The sequence below is a fragment of the Citrus sinensis genome, chromosome 3, assembly GCF_022201045.2.
Source record: "Citrus sinensis cultivar Valencia sweet orange chromosome 3, DVS_A1.0, whole genome shotgun sequence".
NCBI classification, from domain to species: Eukaryota; Viridiplantae; Streptophyta; class Magnoliopsida; order Sapindales; family Rutaceae; genus Citrus; species Citrus sinensis.
Window position 1 is genome coordinate 37461707 of NC_068558.1, and position 20986 is coordinate 37482692.

A 20986-nucleotide genomic window follows, 5' to 3' on the forward strand; every position below is an offset into this window, starting at 1 on the left:
AATCAATGTATTAGTCAGTAGTTATATGCGTGCAAAAGAATCCAGCAAGTGTGTAATTATTAAGCTAGGCTATAGCTAATACGTACCAACAAGTATTGATTGTTAACATGTGATTAGTTTGACTTTCATCATTTTTTTTTAATTTTTGGGTTAACATAACTAATAATTAAATTTCATTACGCCTACGTGAGTGACATTTGAAATTCAATTTTTTTTTTTATATATATCAGCTCAATAGATTTTAATCTCTACCTCATAAAATAATTACTGCGTAATATATCTTTGTATGTAGATTTCTACATAATATACAGTAATTTACGGTTGAATTTTTTTTTTTTTTACAATGATGTATAAGTTTGTATTTTATGAATTACAGATAACCTCACTCGATGAACATAATGGCATATCAATATTTCAAATTAAAATGAATCAAAAAAAAAAATATTCGATGATGTACAATTAATAAGTATATAGACGACCTCTTTTTTTTTTTTTAATTGGGGATTATTGTAACGATAGTTGTAGTACTAGACTACTAGTAGGACCTTTTATTATTATAATTGTTATCATTTATTTTTTCAAAGACGCGTTGTTATTATTGTTGTTGTTTGGTGCGTGTTTGGTCTTTTTTTTTTAAAAAAAATTTTATTCAAGTTACAACTTTACTTTATTTGAACTTTTCTTCTTTTTCATTTAAAATAAATGGACCGTTGATAACGGATCTGAAACAAGAGAGACGTTGGGGACTGCAACGCGCCAAAAGATCAGGCCGGCTGATGACGACCGTTGGATTGTTCTTAACGGCTACTTCCGCGTGATTGGTGGAGTTCCGACACGTGGCGGGTGTTTGATAAAATGGTGGTGCTGTCGGTATCTTGTTGCGTCAATTTCTTCTTGGAATTTTTTTTGGTGAAGTCCCGGACGGCCTTGAAAATGTGGCAAAATTATGTTGCAACTGTGTTATAATGCTACAGTTATTTTTAACTGTTGGATCCACAGTTATATAATTACATTAGTTGAATTTAATAGCTGAAAATAATTGTAGTAACATACCACAATTGCAACATAACTGAACTCTTGAAAATGACCATCAATGATTCAATGGTGGGAAAAATCTCATTTTCCTAGAGCAATGATAAAGAAAATATGAACTATGTAATTAAAGTAGTTTTGCATTAAGAAAATGATTCCATTTAATGTTAACATCCAGTCAACAATTATTGTATTGAATTCTCGATTAAGACATCAACACTTAAAAACTTTTAATTTGGAAAATAGAAAATGACCATCAAATGATTCAATGGTGAGAAGGAAGTTCTTATTTTCATAGAATAAGAATCAAAATACGAATTGTGTAATTAAGTATTTTGAATTAAGAAAATAATTCAATTTAATGGTAATATTTGCTCAACAATTATTGTACTGAATTCCGGTTAAGACATCAACACTTAAATTTATAAGTTTGAAAATGAAACTTTTATTCACTCTCATTAGCACCATAGATTTAAAATCATGAGAAAGACAAGGGGCAGTATGCAGTTATCCTTAAAAAAAATCTTTTGATTATATTGAGCAATTTCCTACCATAATATGATCATTATATTATACATTTATCCTTTCAAACATTTCGGATTACAGTATTGGAATGTGAAAAATTCAAATGATTATCCATCATGACCTCCACTAATACAGTAGAGTACCAGAGAAGAAATCTAGTTGAGGTTCGCACCAAACACCTGAGTTGGGACATTTCAGAAGCAAAGCAGTTGAGTACAGTTGGTTTCATTGGACTTCAGTAATCAAATTGTCTCCAGCTTACACTCCACTAGATTAATGAGGCCAACTGTAAACCCAAATCTGCCTAAAATTGGACTATGGGAGAAATTGCGTTAAAGCCCTTGATCATGGAACTTCCCTTTTAGAGATACGTTGGCAAAGAAAAGAAATGTACAGTATTTTTTCAAGGAGTAATGATATAGCCACGAACTCTTGTACAAACTTATTTTGTACAAACTGATGTGACGTTAATTCATTGGTTGAATTAAATATCTCTTGATCCACATGATTTATTTCTATTATTTTATATTTTCATTCAACCAATGAATTAATGACACATCAGTTTGTATAAGATAAGTTTGTACAAGAGTTTGTGGCTGTATCATCACTCTTTTTCAAGTATAGCTTGATTAAGGACCAATGCTCATCTAATGTTTTTGCTGATTTTTAAAAGGTATAAGTGGTAGTTATTATATAAGAATATATAAATAATTAAATCTCGACCGTATAATGTAAAAATATACATATGACTGAAGATTGTAAAAAAATTAGTATAGAAAAGATCACCAAAATGTAAATTCATCTTTAAGAGATTGAATTTTATTCGGGTCAAGGCTAATTAGAGATGTGTGCTTGTGCGTTGTGAGTTTTATTTTTTAACTTTTTTTTTAAAGATGTGTTTTTTATACTGAAGAGTGGGAAAAAAAGAAAAGAAGAAGAGAAATCATGTGTTTAAATGCATCAATTAACCGACATTAACGTTTAACGCGTACAACTCATTGTTTGGCCTAACTAGGTAGCTCATAATACTTTTGTGATTAAAGCATAAACAATTATTGAAGATGTAACGACACAAAGTCCACAAATCACTAGTAGTTATGCTGCCTTCGCATAGATTGTTGTTGCAAGGTCAACACCCTCAATCTTATAAATAAGGCATGCTTACCATCACTTGCAAAAACAAATCATCCAAAAATTCTCCACTTTTTCATTAACATTACTAAATAAAATCAAGTCTAAATTGTTCCTACAGTGAATTCCTTTGAAATATGAGAGCCGCCTTTTGTATTTCATTGTTTGACCTCGAAAGTTTAGGTAATGATAAATATTATGTTAATTAGTTCTAGTTGGATTAGATTATGTTGATTATCAATAAAATTAAGAAAAAAAAAAGACAAAGTATTAGAATCTGTCAGTTCTCCAACTTATGTGTAGATTATTTATTTATTTATTTTTGCGGATAAAGTTCTTAGTTCATCAAGAATAATTTGATTGTTAGAAATATAATTATTATCGATAATTTATGAATTTGACTAAAATATTCCACAGGGAAGAGACAAGATATGCTTTTTGCTAGCCATTTAAATTACAAGTTTCCATGTATTCATGTATTTAGGAAACATATCTGTCTTCAATCGATTCTCTTTTTTAATTTTCAATTAGAAAATAAATTAATGTCTTACATTTGGATCTCCCTAATAGTAATAGCCACCCTTCAATCATGTCCTCGCACACGCTGCAAACCTAAAGATGATAAGACAAGCACATTGGTTAAGCAGCACACAGATGATTTGTTTTCATTTGCTTTTCCTTTTTTCGCCCAAATTGTTTTTTGATATGATAACATATAAAAATCTATATATATTTTTCCAATAAAGCAGGTGTGTAGACAGCATATTCTTTGGTTTAGGGTTTATTCAATAATACTATGAAATCAATTTTAAACAATAATAATTATATAAATTTAAAAGATTTATCAGACTTTGATATATCTTTACAAATTTTATTGAGTTTGTGGACCATTAAAAGTTAAATTAATGTTAATATTTATGGGCTATATTCAAGTTTGCAAAGCCCAATTCTTTAAATTTGTATTTCAAAATTTCGGATGTGAGGAAAGTGTAAATATATTGGGGGCCGGAGTGTAGTTTATTGGGGACCTGAATGAAAACTTAACTAAACTTAAATGATTTTTTTTCATCACTTGAGTCCCCTCAGGCCGCAATTTGAATCCGCCCCTGCAATTATCAATAGCCACTAGCCCAGTATACCAATATTCAATTAAATAGACTTAAAAATCTATTTTCTTCATTTATTAAAAAATTAATTTAATTTGTCTTCGCAACTTATGTTCATAAATTTACATAATCAAATTTAATCTACAAATTATCCTAAATCCTAACTCGTGAACTTTTAATCAATCCAATCCTTAAATTTGATTTCATCAATCCCAATCAAAACTAATTAGCAGTCTCACAACCATTACTGCCACTGCAGCTTCGGCCAAACTCATCGAGAGTTGCAACCACCACAAGACTCCTCAATGGCTGGTCTTCAGTAGATGGTTGAAGAATTTTGAGATGGAGGATATCAGTGATGAAGGATTTGAACAAAAAGCTTGCTGGGTTTTGATTCTTTTAATTTTATTTTATTAATTATGATGTAAAGTAAAAAAAAAAAAACCCTTAAATTTAAGGGTGAAATGGTTACTTTACTCAAAACTTGTTAAATATTCTAATAGTTTTTATGTTTTGGTTGATGATTGATTCAATTACAAATAAATTCAAACTTTTGTGGTATCTTGCTAATAGGTAAGCTCGACGGGAAGAAAAGCATCTACACCGCGCATGGTCTACTGAGGGAAGCATCATTAGCTAAGTGGAAGTATAGTGGACCCTACCAGCAGAAGCAATGGTGAATAATTACCAATAAATAAGTGATAAGTGTGTGGTGTCACATATATTGTGCTGTAAAGTAAATTCCTTAGATATAAGAATATACAATGTAATGTAATGTAAAATAGTGATGAATTATAAAGTAGATTCTTTTGGAATAAGATGTAATGATGTAAATAGTAAAAAGAGATTTATTTTATACCTATAAAAGGGACTCCCTACTAGTGCGTTGGATCATTGAGTTTGGAGTCTTGAGTTGTAATAAGAGTGCTTGGGTGGAATCTTCTATTCTCTTTCTCTTATAATAAAATCAGCCTTTGTCTTTTCTTTTCTTGTGTGTGTGTGTGTGTGTGTGTATTACAAGGAATTGGTTTGAAAATTTGGAGAGGCTCTGGTAACATGTTTCATATATAGTTTGATCTCGAAACCTTAGCGTAAGTAAGAATCAATATTGTATTAATTAGTAAATAAGCGATTTTTTTTATTGGAACCCTAGTTTATTAGTATTTTAGAATAATAATAGGCTAAGGGGAAATGACTAGTTTATTAGTACAAAGCTAGCTATTCCCGAATGCCAGAAGCAGAAGAATGAAATAAAATCATCAGGAAATGACAAGTCAGGGCCACGTTTGGAGCCCAGGTGAAATGGGAAGAAGTCATTCAATTCAACCGAGAAAAGAGCGCAAAGTATTTTTCATTGTTAAATAATTAAATTTTCTTTTTAAATGGAAAGATAAAGAATTTAATGATTTGTTAAAAAAATAACAATTGATGAACTGGTTAGACAATATTATAATTATAGTCCTCTAATATTAAGATTATTAAATATAGAATTTATATAAAAGTATCTTTATTGTAGGATAATTATTACTTTTCGAACTGTATGTAATTTAAAAAAATTAATAACTCAAGTATTATTATAAAAAATTGAAAATACTAAAAAATGAAGCTTTTCAATGATATGAGACGTAAGGTGGCTAACTAGTTTGTGAATACTTAAAGACGGTCCTATTTCCTAACTGCATTAAATTTTATTAATTATATTAAATTCTATTAATTATAAATAAAATTAACCAAAAAATATGTCAGTTGTGCAAAACTAACACTATTAAGAAGAAGATAATTGATGAATTTGATGACTTCAGAAACTGAAATGTTCGCAGGGAGAAGACAAAGTCAACTTATTGTTAGCCATTTAAACTACAAGTTTCATGTATATAGGAAACTATCCGTCTTTAAAATGATTTTCTTTTTCTTTTTTTCTTTTTTTGCTAATCATTCATAAATTAAATAATTCAAAATGATTTATATCGTTTATTTGAATTATCCACATTTATCATGGATAAAATCTGTCAAATTGAGCCAACAAAATTGAAAAGCAAAGATGTAGTAATGAGATATTTTACAAACTATATGATGTAGAGAACATTTACCGTATGTATAATATAAATAGGAATAATGTTGTACAAATGCAAACGCAGTCACAAATAACCGCTAATTTTCAGCGCTACTCAAAATTCCTTTTAAGCATAGCAAATGCGTTATTATCTCGGGTAAGTCACAAAATTTAAATTTATAATTAATATATTCTAAGTCGCACAGCAGGTCCATCAAGGCACCCTCAACATCAAAAGTTATTTCTAATGCTAAGTAATCACGAGCCATTCTTGCGAGGGTCGGATAGAATGGAGCATTGCCACGCCACCAAGCTAGTATGTTAAACTGTTCGACTGCTGGTACTTTAAGCTCTTTCATATACAGATCAAGTTCTGATTTTGGTGATGAAGTGGCGTCTAGCATTCGATATGACTTTGAACTGCTGGTGTCGGTTGCTGCATATGCATCATAAACGTCTCTAAAATCTTTATTCACTTTCTCAATGTATATATCAGCATCACTGCCATAAATCTCCTTGTAATGAAGTCGCACACCATCCATTTTGAGCCGTGGGTCAAGAATTACTGCAATGACTCTAACCGAATAATTTTTGCTAAAAAATAGATCAATAGCTTCCTTCATCACTTTTTGGCAAAAAAGACAATCTTCAATTGTGTGGTTGCATCGATCCTTTAATATCTTATGCACGTACGGGAGATCTACAATTATTGGAATATCACCTTTAGTCCAAAAGAAGCTGATATCACGATACAAGAATTTCAAATGCTCGAACGTGGCAGTTACCTCATCCCATTTTTGTTTACTTAAATTAATTGACCTAAACTCGGAATCGAATTGCTCCAGCGCTGAAAATACTTCTTTCACGCCCACTGCAGCCTCAAAATACCAATAAAAACCCAAGAAACGAGTACCAGAAGGACCATCTTTGAGTATGGAAATCTTAATTTCTACGAGACTGTCCAACTGAATTAGTTTATCTGATGTTGACTGGTTATGCACATAAGCAGCACACTCCTTTAAGGACCGTATCCCATCCCTCACGTAATCTTCGGAGAGCAATACGGAATCAACATACTGCCATAAATAATACGTATCAAGTAGGCACCCGGCAAAAGGAAGTGAACGTCGTTGACTAAACCAACTTTCCATCTTTCCAATTTCGTTATCCAGACCGTCTGTTGTATCAATTGGAAGAGAAAGAAGTAGAGAGCATATATTCGTGTCGATCTTCCAATCCATACATGATTGTTTCACAGCTTCTGTCAAATTCTTGATATGATCATGAGGACACTGCCAAAAACTAATAATCTTGCTCTGCCGTTCCCAACTATCATCAATATAGTTTACTTCCAAGAGACATCCATCATCCAAATCGGAGTCGCAGTAAGCAAGTCGTAAAGTGAAACGACAAGAGAGGTTATTAAGAAATTGGCAAAGTTTTTCCTTCTCTTCTTGGTAGAGTTGGAGTATTTCATCATTTCTCGAGTTTAACACCCATGGATCCAAATCCGGCCAATCCTCGCATTCCTCATCACCAGTATGTCCTTCTGGGTCGAACCAGTGCTTGATCAGACCACGAAGAGATTTTTCTTTAATAAGACTGGCTAACTCTTTTGTTTTGATTGATGCGGACAGTGATTGATGTTGATCATCCCTATCACGACCATCAGATCCACTTTTTCTCTTATTGTTATTAGCTCGGCATCTCTGTAAATGATTTTTGAGATGTGTGGTTCCTTTCTTGCTTGAACCGTCAAACGTCTTCTTACAATGTTTGCATTCGGCCTTCACTTTTCCATCTGCCTCTATGTGCTTTATCATCTCCTCCCAAACCGCTGAAGGCTTTTTCCTTTTCTTAATAGCTGATGGTGATGAGCTTCCTACATTCGGATCTCCCTACATAGTTAACAATTCTCAAATAAGATAAGGATTCATTGCATTAACTTTAATTAATCAATTAAGCTTACCAATTTAATTATCTGATACACGGACGTACAGAGGTAAAACAAAACATATCAATTAATCTGTGATTTGTCAAAGATACATACAACGAATTGGATAATTTTGAATCAATTGTACGCTAAGACGCCATCTAAATGAAACTGAATATATGAATTATTATTAGATTTCTGAGCAGAGTTTTGTGAAAACTCTAAATTTAATGACTGATCCAAACGATAAATTCGCGCGCCCGCAAACAAAAATCTTATAATCCACTGCTTAAAATTCAAATTTATAATTTGTTCAGGGAATGAAAAACAGAGCAAAAATTTGATTTAGATTTCGTTCTCAATTTTTCTCACCATGCTAATGCCGTTAATTTTTCCACACCAACAAACAAATAAATAAATAAAGGTATGAAAGAAAATAAGATATAAGCTGAAATTAGATTTAATTAAGCATTCTCTGTTTACTTACTTTTATTTTTAGAATTAATTAATTAATTTTTACTTTTATTTTGAGAATTAATTTCTTATTAATCTATAGAGAGTGAGACAAACACACCTCCATGGCCAGTAGACCAGCAGTTACCAGTTTAAAACTTGAATTCACAGCCTGCAAGACAAACAGATAACATCCCAGTTGCCACATCAAATTCACTCTTTTTTAATTCAATTAAATAAACAGAAGCGTGGGTATATAGCTCAGTAATAATGACAATAATGATAAAACAATTAACGATATGACAAAATGACACAAAATTAATACAAAATGCTTACTTGAAAATTCTTGGTTGCTGATAGAATTGAATGAGAGCTGCAGATCCTGCTTTATTATTTCTCTTCCTCCTTCCAAGTTCCCACCTCTATCTTTTCATTCAGAGAACTGGTTACAGATATTCTATCTTCCTCCTTCCAAGTTCCAACCTCTATCTTCCGATACTGATATTCTATCTTGTGAGCTCTCAATGTGTATGTAGATACAGATACGGATCTCTCTTTGTATAAAAGTCTTCGAAGCTCCCAAGAAATTAATGAGCACTATTACGAGTCTCAAAAAGCTAATGTGAAAAGCTGACTAAATATGGGGTCACTTTTTCTTTCCTCGCAATTCCCTCATGTCGGCTACTTATTTATTTAGTTTTTTTTTTCACTTACCCCCTTTTTTTTTCCCCCCCCCCCCCCCCCCCTTTTGTTTTACAAAATTCTAAGTAATCAGTATTTTAGATAAGGTTTTTTTTTTAAATCTAAAATAAAGGGTAAACAACCGTCAATTTTTTTTTAACTAATATGTGTCATAAAAGTATTAATTGAATAACTACCGCATGATTAATATAATTATTTTTATTAATTAGATTTTTATTCAAAATTTTTATATTATATTAATTTATACAAATAATTTGTGGTTCTTTCATTATTTAAGAATTAACTATGAAATGACTTTATTGAAAATTTAGGTGAACTCATATCTTTATACATCTATATATTGTACAAGAGATTACACTAATTGAAGTACTATTAAAATAATTTAGACAATTTCAACTAAGCTACAAAAATGCATTTATAACATGTGAGGATTTGAGAATTTTTAAATTTTTATTTAAAATATATTATATTATAAAATATAAAACAAAATACCTAAACTATTAGTTATAGTAATATATATTTATTAGAGTAATTTAGTCCTTTCATATTATAAGGGTAAAATATTTAAATTAAACTCATTTGAAAGTAATCTTAAATGACCAAAAATTATTAAAAGACTTGAGACAGGAAAGGGGAAAAAAACATTATAAGAATAATTGAATTAATTAGTCGTTCACACTTATTGTTAATTTGTAATTTTATAAAATAATATGAACTTTTTGTTAATTGTCTTATTCTAATGATTTGTACTGGGAAGTGGCAATCTAAATGTCTTGATTACTTCTTTGAATATTGTGCTTAAAAAGATAATAGTCACAGCTAAATTAATTAATGGCGAGGTTTAATTAAGGGTTGTGAGAAAAATTCTTAACCGTTACCTCATACACATTTACAAGTGTCAAATCTTCATTTTAGTGTTATTTTGGTCTTCTACTCACTGTGCTTCAATTAATAAATCATTATTTGGGTGATTAAGACTTAATTCAATTCCATTGGATTTAATTGTTAAACACCAATACTTCACATTAAATGGATTATTTTGCAGTGCTTTAACAAAATTTGTTTGATTATAATCTGACCACCTGAGTTTGATTTGGTAAATCTTATTTCTACAATACTGACTTTAATCAGAGTTATTGTGTTGTTTATTGAATTTTAAGTTGGTCAGTTGATTATGGTAAAAGGAGCTAAAAGAAGTGAACGTCGTTGACTAAATCAACTTTCCATCTTTCCAATTAAAATTGATTAAGAGTTGCAGATCTGGCTTTCTTAATGCTCTTACTCCTTCCAATTTTCAAACTCTTATGTCTTCAATCAGAGAACTGCTTACAAAAGTCTTCCAAGTTCCGAATGAATTAATGAGCACTATTATAAGTCTGCAACGTGGGGTCACTTGTTCTTTCCTTGTAGTTTCTTCGTGTAGTAACTTTGACTTTTAGTGATTTTTCTTGCTCACTTTTCTTTGTTTCCCTTTTTTAACGTAATCAGTACTTTAGGTAATTTTTTTATGTAATTATTTTTATTAATTAGATTTTATTTATATAATTTTTTTTTCATATTTTTCATTCCATCAAAAGTTTTCTCTTCCATCAACCGTAGGAGCATCGTTAGATTAAAAATCTGTCCTATTCGAATAATTCAAAATTCCACTTAGAAATTTGTAAGATCCATTTAATTAATTATGCCAAATTTAATAGTTGTAGTACATTCTCAACTTGAGCTCAAAACCATTACTCCTCAAATTTTCCATTTTATCTCAAAATTCTATTAAAAACGCCATAAATTGTTTTGTTATTGTTTATTCCGTTCTATCACAAAATTCCATTAAAATTTGGCCCAAACAAACACCAACTTGATCAAAACGTGTTTTTGTTTTCGGTTTTTTTTTTTTATAAAAAAGGCTCTGTTTGCAATGGCAACCTATTTTTTTTCTTGTATTTATTTTTAATTTAAGTTGTGAGAAAATTTCAAATTTTGGGTTTTCATGTTTTACTTATTAAATCTTTTCTTTAATTTAAAAATTAATATAAAGTAAGAATTCGGGTATTTAAATTCAGTTTCAGCTCAATTCAGTTAGTATTTTTTTTGCTTATCTTTTCTTAGTTTCCTTTTTATTTCTTTTTTTTTTTAATTCTAAGTAATCAGTACTTTAGATAAGTTTTTTTTTCAAATCTAACATAAATGATAAACAACCATCAATTTTTTTCTTATAAACTAATATGTGGCATAAAAGTATTAATTGAATAAATACACATGATTAATAGCTAACTGGATTTTATTGAAAGTTTATGTAAAGTCACATCTCTACGCATCTATATCGTACAAGAGATTAGACTGAGCGAAATAATGCTCAAATAATTTAGACAAATTCTACTAAAATTGTAAATAACATAAAAGACTTAGTAGAAATTAATAGATATTTGTTCATATAAAAGTGTTCGATGCTCGGAAGAAATTAGTGAGCCTTATTAAAAGTCTATAATGAATGACGATCTGGTCCAAAAAGCTAAGGAGAAAAGCTGACTAAGAATGGGGTCACGGTCACCTGTTCTTTCGTCGCACTTTCCTCATGTAGGCCACTTTTTACTTGAGTGATTTTTTTCCTCACATTTTCTTTTTTCTTTTTTTAATTCTAAGTAATCAGTATTTTAGATAAGGTTTTTTTTTTAAAAAAATAAAATAAAGGATAAACAATATCAATTTTTCTAATAAACTAATATGTAGTATAAAAGTATTAATTGAATAAATACTACATGATTTATATAATTATTTTTATTAATTAGATTTTTTATTCAAAATTTTTATGTTATATTAATTTATACAAATAATTTGTAGCTCTGTCATTATTTAAGAATTAATTACGAAATGATTTTATTGAAAGTTGATGTAAACTCACATCTCCATATATCTACATTGTACAAGAGATTAGACTAATCAAAATGCTACTCAAATAATTTAGACAAATTCAACTAAAATAGAAAAATTAAAATAACATAAAAGACTTACTGAATTGGTACTGAAACATAGTGTCAAAAAAAATTTGGTACTAAAACATACGACATTATGAGCTCTCAATAATTTTTTACCCTATTTTTTCTTCATATTTTTCATTCCATGGTGGGTTTTTAAATCTATTCTATTGGAATAATCCGAAATTCCACTTAGAAATTTGTAAGATCCATTTAATTAATTAGGTGGAATTTAATAGTTATAGTACATTCTTACCTTGAACTCAAAACCATTACTCCTTAAATTTTACTTTTGATCTCAAAATTTTGTTAAAGATTTGGCCCAAACAAACTCTAACTTGATCATAAAGTGCTTTTGTTTTTGTTTATTTGAAAAAAATGGCGCTGTCGGCAATTGATGGCAACATGTTTTTTTTAAAATTAATTTAAGATGTGAGAAAATTTCAGACTTTGGATTTTCATGTTTTACTTATTAAACCTTTCTTTTTTTAATTAAAAAAAATTTTAAAATTAATATAAAGTAAGAATCCGTGCACTCGAGTTCGGCTTCGCAGCTTTGCTCAATGTAAAACGCGGGGTTTTAACTTTTACAGTTTTACTATGTTTTAAATTTCTCTTATTTTTCCTTTAAAGCAGGAGGGTGTCAGGGTATTACAAGAGTGACCGGTGATATTTCCGCACCACAAGTTTTGTAAGTCGATCATATTTTTAGAAAATTATTAGGGTTAATTTTGTACTGCCCCCAACTGTTTCAACATTTTTCGTCACGCACCCATATGTTTCAAAAATATTCACTCCACACCCAATTTCGTTAATTTGACCGTTTATTCTAACGGTCAAAGGGTAAATTTAGAAATTCATATCCTAAATATTATTTGATGATGATAAATTAAATTTATTTGATAATTTAATTGATGAAATTATTATTAATTACCTTTAAATAAAATTTTTTAATGTAAACATTAATTATTAAATTAATATTTTATCTTATTTTATTTTTCTCTAATTCAAGATAAGGGGTATTTCGGATATTTACTTAAATTATAAATAGTTCCGTTAAACATAACGGTCAAATTAACGGAATTGGATGTGGAGTGAGTATTTTCGAAACATATAGGTGCGTGACGATAAATGTTGAAACAGTTGGGGGCAGGACAAAATTAACCCAAATTATTATAATAAAATTCCTATTATTTTTTAAAAATTAAAAAAATTAGAAAAATTAATTAATTAAATTCATTTTTTTCTTTCTTTTTTAGGACTCTACTATGTTACAACTGTACCATACTACAGTATTTATCCTTATCCCATGAAACCATTAGATTTAAAAGCAAGTGATCCGACGCGTAAGAGGTGGCCGCGTTTGTCTCAAAACATACCAGAAAAGTCGGTGAAGATTCACCGGCAGCAAAACTCACAGTTTTTGTCTTACCTTTCTCAAAATGCACGGTGACTGTACGTATCGACACCTCGAAATCTCTAACGGAGCTTCTCCATCCCGGCCGTCGCGTCTAACACCAAAAGACCAAGTTTCGCCGGCGCTGTCATTTGGGTATAATGGGTTTCAATTTTGAACCAATAGAGGGAAATTTTGTGAAAGAGAGAGGGGGAGGGGAATTCTCAAAAATTCGTCAGCCGTGGAAGGTTTGATATTATTTTCTTAAATCTTAAAGCATTTCAGATATTTGGGTCGTCGTGATTTTTATTTTGTCATGATGAATTTTTTTTACTTTGGATTTGTCTCATTAAAAAGTTTATTTTATTTTAATTTTTTGTGGATCATTGAAGTTGTCAATTTCAATGAAATTTGAGGAAACCCATTTGCCTGGTTTGTTCAAGGAGCCTTCAGATTTGTGAGTCATTGTGTAGTGGGTTTACAAAATGGTTTGTTGTTAAAAATGCTTTGGTTGTGACGGGTGAAATGGTGCTGAAGATAAGTTGGTTTGAGTACTGGAGTAATCCTTTTTTTTTTTTTATGTATGTATATATAAAAAGGAGGAAATATCAAGTTCATTTACAGTGTTACTTGTTTTTTATGGCTACAAACAATATGTTAGTTTGATCATGGAAGTATAAATTGAAAAAGTGGCATAATATTTTTGTTTTAACCTTGAATTACCACTTTTCAGTGAGGTATCTATTTTGCTTGCTCGTTCATTTTTTCTATGGGATTTCGTGTTTGATCTAGTTTGACATGCATTATACAATTATCAATTTTACCATGATTAGAGTTTCATAAATTTCTTGAAGTGTTTTGTGTTAGGATCGGTTTAGAAGTGTTAATTTGCGAAACTTAGAAAATTTATTTATACAATGCTCTGTATTCTCTCTTTATAATTTGTGAAGAAACAGAAAAAAGTGGGAAGTAGTGTTTTTACTCTCTGAAAAAGAAAACAACCTGATCCCCACCCTGACCTGCCCCCATCGCCAGCAGTATGGACCTATAAAGTTCATCCGACTACATTGATTGAATTGTTATTTAACCCTTGATTGACATGTTTGACCATCTGGGTATTTGTATTTTTCTAGTTATTTATTCTTCTTATTTGTGCATTTCTCATTTAATAGAATGCAAGAATGATGATTTTTTTTTTTCAGGGGCTTGATGGTTAGCATCAGCAAAATCAAGTTACGTAGTTGAATCAAAGATATCACAGCTATTGGTTAGCTGGGAGCTGTTTTTATCTAATCGACCTGTAAGCTCATAATCCAAATCCATTACGATTCATTGTTTTTATCTACATGTGGATTAATGCATTGGAGCATCAGTTAGTTGCTGTAAATTAGTTTATGAATTATTTATTGATTGGTGGATGTGGTTTTGAATTATCAACATTATTATAATTGAGTGAGTCAAATATACACTGTAATTAATATCTCCAGCTTCATTGTTGGAGGATTTGATGTGGAGTGATAGTTGGATACGTGCTCTTTATGGATGTATATAGTTCACATTTTGACTTTTATATTTGCATTTTTTAACTTAAGTAATAATTGCTTGATTTTTATTTTCATTTGTCTTCTTTTTTATTAGCTGTTGCATGTACCTCTCATGCCAAGATTATTGATGACGAACCAGAGAAAGAAACAGCTATAGAGACTATTGAGTTTGAATTTATATTATTACGTTAAGTATTTATTAAGTTGAAATTGTTAAAACATGTTTTTATTTTGTTTGTGCATTCTTTATAGGTTTATGAAGACTGTCAGAATGTACATCAATGCTGATAGTTCTTGAAGCTATAGCAAGTTTGGTGATGGTTCCTAAGAAGCTACTGCAAGTTTATGTACAGGGCTTATAATTATTTTGATTTGTCTTGTAAATTTGAAATAAACTTGTTTGATAATTATTTCTTTTGGTTATTTGGAGGATGTTAAAATTTAATCATTTGTATTAGTTAAAAATGTGTATATTCAAAAATATTAATTTGTCTGGAAAAAGAAAAGGAGAACCATGCCCATAAGCTGTGTACGTGGTGTCTCATTCATTGAAATTCTCCTTTTTTATTTTGGTAATTATCAGATTTATGTAATTAATCATATCATGTTGGACGCATTCTTAACCCACTGCTTTCTCACTATGCTAATTGGTATGGTTTGTCTCTGCATATAAGAAGTACATATGAATATCATATTAACACATGAATCCATTATACAATTCAATCTGTTGGTGCTTAACAATCTGTTTGTCTCTGCACAGACCTCAATACGAGAAGTAATTTTCAATCTTTGCTGTTATCTTTGACGCACTAGATTATGATATGCAACTACCTAATCCAGCCATATGCTTCAATGTGTATGACGCACCAGGTTATGATCTGCAACTGCCTAATCCAGCCACATGCTTCAATGTATATACAATGAACTTAATCAAACAGAAAATGCAAAGTTAGCTACTGGCGGTGACTATGTCCCATTCGCCTCGACCTCCTAAGCTCATGTAAGCACGCTTTCTCCATGTCTTGATAGATAGAATGTGCTGCAACATCAACATGCTTTTGATGGTTCAAAGCACTTGAACGAATCCTATCCTTCAAATAGTTGAAACTGTAAGTGATAAGTTCGATAACAATGCGTGCCCTCTCAGTATCCAAATGAAAGTTGATCTAAACAATATAAATAGACACTTTTAGTAGCTCCTCCAATTAACTCCACTGCATATATCTTGTCCATCTTCAACCCTGAATGCTTAAGTTCACAGAGCTCTTCGAACTTTTGACAAGCAATGCCGCCCTTAAAACAAACCCCAGCCTATACGCATGTAAATATATTTGGATTTATCATCTGTATGCAGCAAAACAAATTTTGCACCAAAATTGATAAGTAAATTATATATATACCAGCAGCATGAATCAAAAAGAAAAGGAAAATAAGCCGATATAATTGATTTGTGTGTGTGTGTGTAATAGTTTACCAAATGAAAGCACCACTAGTAAATTTGAAAAAGAAAAAAAAGGAAAAAGGAATTTCATGCAAGAATTGGAATTCAAAATGTAATGGCTCAGTCAGTCTGGAGTCATTTTATTGCCAGTGTCTTATAGTGCCATATTAAAGAACAAAGCACTTGTAAGAGAAAAAGCATCCCTCACACAACAAACTCCATTTGTCATGTTCTATAGTTCCTCACCCATTTAAACAACACATAAATTGATATGATAAACTTAAAACGTGCCTTAAAGAGTAAAATCTGCACTTAAACTCCACCTATCTGAAGTCCCTATCATCATAGAGAGATTTAACTGATATTGGTTCCATAAACTCATCTGCAAAGTATTCAAGCAACAATAATTCCATGTTCTGACTGCCAAGTTCTGCATCTCATCTAATATCCTTAACCTGCAAAATTGTCAAATATCAACTAGCATCTAAAAGTAATTAGAGATGCATAACATAACAAGTGGCACATAAAGATTGTATAGAGCATGGATGAAGTGAAGAAAAAATAATGCTACAGGAATAATGACCACTCAACTCATATTGCATGCTTATATCCCAAAATTATTTAGTTAGAGAGTACAAACACTTACAAATAGCTTATGAATCCATCATACTGGCTATCAAATACTATTGTTCTAACTATGTTATCATCGGCTTCCAATGCATGATTGCAGCTTTTTAAATCACTAGATTTCCGCTTACGAGTTTATCGTTCCTCATTCCTGTAGTGAAATTACAAAATCATTTATCGTTTCCAATCTCACCTCCTCTGAATCTAATAAATAAACATACTGTTCTTCCAAGCTAATTACAAGTTAAAATCTTTTAAAATAATAATAATTATTATTATGGGTTTTAATAAGGAATTAACTACTGCATCGGTTGATTAGATCCGCACAAGAACAGATCAAAGCGACCCGAAATTTACTCTGATTTGATATATACCTTTTAACTTTCAGCACTGCTAACTTTCGATTGCACTTTGCAGCGACGATTATAATTTCGCCGTCAATTGCCCAAAAGTGAAAGGTCATATTCGTGTTCTAATCACCAGAATTTTTTAATTCCCACAAAAATTGCTATCCTCTAATTGTAATTTTATGTCTTAATTGTTGTCTGGAGATCAATTAAGACTGCTGAAATCAGTGAAACTCTAATCAGTTCAAAGAAATTTCTGAAACCCACGCTCACTAAATTGTTATTATATTAATATACTCAACCGGTTGCAACGGTTGCTAGTCACTGCATCAATTATCTAATAATTAATTTCAGCCGTTAGATTGAACAAGGGAGCATCCAACGACTTTGTTCAATGAGGACAAAAATGGTGGTATGATATTACAGTTGTAACATATGCGGACTCTTTTATTATATTTGACCATTAAGATTGTTTGCATGTAAATTTTATTTAAAACATATTATATTATAAAAATAAAACTAAATACCTGAATTATTGGTTACAATAATACATGTTTCTTAGGGTAATTTAATCTTTTTATATTTTAAAAGTAAAATAGTTAAATTAAATTTATGTTAAAGTAACTTTAAAGTAAAAGATTATTAAAAGATCTAAGGCAGAAAAAGAAAAAAATATTATAAGAATAATTGCATTAATTATTTGCTGGGAATTCACCCAACCATAAGACAGAACCTGAGCTTCTCAACGCTCTTTTAGCAAGAGAGTAAGCAACAACATTACATTGTCTTGGTACATATTGGACTACTAGGGATTGAAATTCTTGAATGCTTCTTTTGAATCTCTGAGATCGTCCACCAAATTTATGTTCTATTGCTGGTTTTTTTGTGGACCAGATCAGCCACTCCACAGCAGTCTATTTCAATGATCAAATCTGTGAGGCTAGCCTCTTTGGCCATCTCCATCCCCCATTTGACAGCTCGAGCTTCTACAATAGATATAATCCCTTGAAATTTTGTGCTGTTGGCTGCTGCAGCTATCACTTGACCTGAATAATTCCTTATGACAGCCCCTAAGGCTGCAGCTATCACTGATCTTTATAGACAGCAGCATCAGCATTAACTGTAAAGTAGTTGATTGGTGGTGGCTTCCATTCGAGCTGTTTTCTAACTTCTTTGCTTCTCGTGAATTCTTGCACCTTTCCCCGCATTTTTGGGTAGGCATCCATGACAGCTTTAGCCTTGTGTTGATGCAGGAATCCGGTTCTCCTCGTTCTACCACCAGTATCTCTGCTCGATCAACTTCATCACGACCAGGAGGTCTCCTCGTAAGGTTTCTTCTCCAGAGGTTCCTGCGCACACAGACAAGTCAGAGTACGCCGGTTATTTTCCCGGCGCAAACCCTCCGACGCTCAAGTCAGATATGAAGGTTCGGGGAACGCTTGCCACAGATCTTATGGCTTTTTCGTGGTTTTCTCTCCTTTTCAAAATATTTTTTTATCTCAAAAATACCAACCCCTTTACCTTCGTTGGCTACCTTTTTATAGGCTTCCTCTGAATCCCAGTTTTTCGCTTTTTTCGAGACGGTATGGGACTCTGACTGCTGCGTTATGGGCAAACGCGGGATCTTGCGTGTTACGCCACGGTTCTGGGGAAAGCGTGGCTGTCGTGGTTCTGTGAGATCTTGTTTCCGCTTTTTGGGGGACAGTATGGGACTCCGACTGCTGCGATATGCTGCGTTATGGACAAACGTGGGATCTTGCGTGTTCCGCCGTGGTTCTGGGGAAAGCGTGGTTGTCGTGCCTAGATTCTCGGGCTGGAGAGCGTGTATTGCCAACTGCCGTCGACCGGGTCTCCTCGCCTCTCGACCTCTAGCCGGAATGGCCTTATGCCTCTTACAGGAAGTTGGCCTCGCGGATGACGTGCTCGTGGACGAGCAGGATATTTCTGCTCCTGTTCCCCCGCGCACCAGGCTTTTACGGAACACACCGGTTCGTAGAACTCTGCCATCAGATATCTGCTCACCATGCCTGGTCTCGTCGACGTATTTCTCCCAAACATCGGTCCCCCAGTTTCTGGTGTTGGGTAATGTAGTGGACCAGCAGTAGAAACTCGTTAGTACTCGCTCGCGTGGGATTGGAAAAGGCTGCCAAGAGTCATGTCGCATTTAATTGCGGACGAGGTGACGTGGCAGAAATCGCCCCCTCCATTTGAATTTCAAACCGACGGTTATGAGACCCTCGGGATTCGGCGCTGTTAAATGCTGGTAATCCAAGAGTCCGTCCTCATTAGGAAAACCAAAATCCTCTCGAACGGCATATTCATCATTCGCTCCGTCTCCGTCTCTGTCTCTCCGGCAAAGAAGTTCCGGCATAAAAGGCTTCCATCTCTGATTTTCACCGACTGAACCATTACTTCAGGTATTTCTTCTATCTCCTTGGTCTCGGATAGTTGTAGATAATTTCTCTTCTCTTCTGTTTGGGTAGTAGTTGGTGGTGTTGGGGTTAGAGCTTAGGGAATGTCGAAAGGCAAAGAGAAGGTCATTGAGGTTGATGACGACGAGTTGGACTTCCTGCCTAGTCTGCTCACCGATCCTGCTTTCGACCCCGGGGTCCCCTTAGAGCCCATTAGGTCTAGTGTCGGGACTAGTGCTAGGAGGATGTCTCCCTAAACAACCTCTACGAGCGGAAGTAATGGTGAGGAGAGTTCTTCTGGCTCCGAGGATACTTTGAGCGAGAACGGCGAAGGTGACTCTGGTGAGGTGTCTCCATCTGGAACGTCACGACCAGAAGGACGGGGTACAGTAGGGGGTAGAGCCTTGTTGCGTGATTATGCCATCGACTATATGACGTGCATGACCACGTTTGATGAGCTCGCTGATCTCCGTCTTAGGTACAGCATTCCTGGTGAAATACCTCTCAAGGTCCCAGGCAAGAAGGATACCCCTAGCCGGCCTCCTAGGGGATATGTTACCCTGTATCTGGATAGCTTTAAGTATGGGCTGAGGTGTCCCTTGCAACCTTACTTTGCCCGGATACTTAGCGGGTTGAATCTGTCTCCTGGTCAGTTGAACCCAAACGGTTGGAGAGTGCTCTCTGGTCTGTTCATACTGTGGGACAGATGTTGCCAGAGCGAGCCCACGGTCGACGAGGTGATGCACCTGTACCAGCTGAAAAGCAGCCCAAAAGATGCCGGCTGGTATTACTTCCAATCAAGTACCAAGACCAGGAAACCCATAACCGATCTCCCTACTGGTGGTGGTGGGAATTGGAAGAGGAAGTTCTTCTTCGCAGGGGGTCCCTGGGGTCAAGTTGCACGGGTTGATGGGGAGGACTTCCGCGTCCCACCCCGTTTCGTGGTCCCAGGTTGCCTGCTCGTATCAGATGTCTTGTCTCCCTTGCCGTTTGCGCTTTACTGGTTTGTCTCTAATCAAATGTTTGTTTGTGTGGCAGGTTCTTGGGGTGTCCACTTCCCGCTTGAACCTGACCAGCTCAAACGGGTCGAGGCTGTGCTAGCCAATTCCTGCTCGAGCCGAGAACTGTTAACTACATACAACTTGCTCGAGTATCGCTTGATACTTCCTGGCCATAGGATGGAGGACGCTGTGATTGGGGCTCTGACCTGAAAACGTTCTCGACCTCCAACCACGAAGAGGGACCAGAGTAAGGATGCCCTTGCTGCAAAGCGGGCCAACATCGTGCAGCAGGTCCCACCCTTGAAGACTTTACCT

The 20986-nt window shown here is 33.3% G+C and overlaps 1 protein-coding gene and 1 long non-coding RNA gene across 5 annotated transcripts in view; one reads left to right on the forward strand and one right to left on the reverse strand.

The window, feature by feature from the left end:
* Positions 1 to 5870: 5870 nt before the first annotated feature.
* LOC107176221 (zinc finger BED domain-containing protein RICESLEEPER 1-like) overlaps positions 5871 to 20986 on the reverse strand; it is a 58898-nt gene continuing 43782 nt past the window's right edge. For 2 of the 4 annotated variants that reach the window (XM_052437987.1, XM_052437988.1), the window contains exons 2-3: positions 8355 to 8405; positions 5871 to 7745 (exon numbers count right to left, since the gene is read on the reverse strand). In XM_052437987.1, coding sequence (XP_052293947.1) covers positions 5946 to 7745; positions 8355 to 8360 — 1806 coding nt within the window. In that variant the 5' untranslated portion in view covers positions 8361 to 8405 and the 3' untranslated portion in view covers positions 5871 to 5945. Of the gene's footprint in view, positions 7746 to 8354; positions 8406 to 8569; positions 8885 to 20986 lie in introns of those variants that run through there. The other 2 variants (XM_052437989.1, XM_052437986.1) reach the window with 2 other exon arrangements.
* LOC127901218 (uncharacterized) lies at positions 13237 to 15398 on the forward strand. Its single transcript, XR_008053358.1, has 3 exons — positions 13237 to 13548; positions 14503 to 14600; positions 15097 to 15398. It is a non-coding gene; the product is annotated as an uncharacterized LOC127901218 (long non-coding RNA).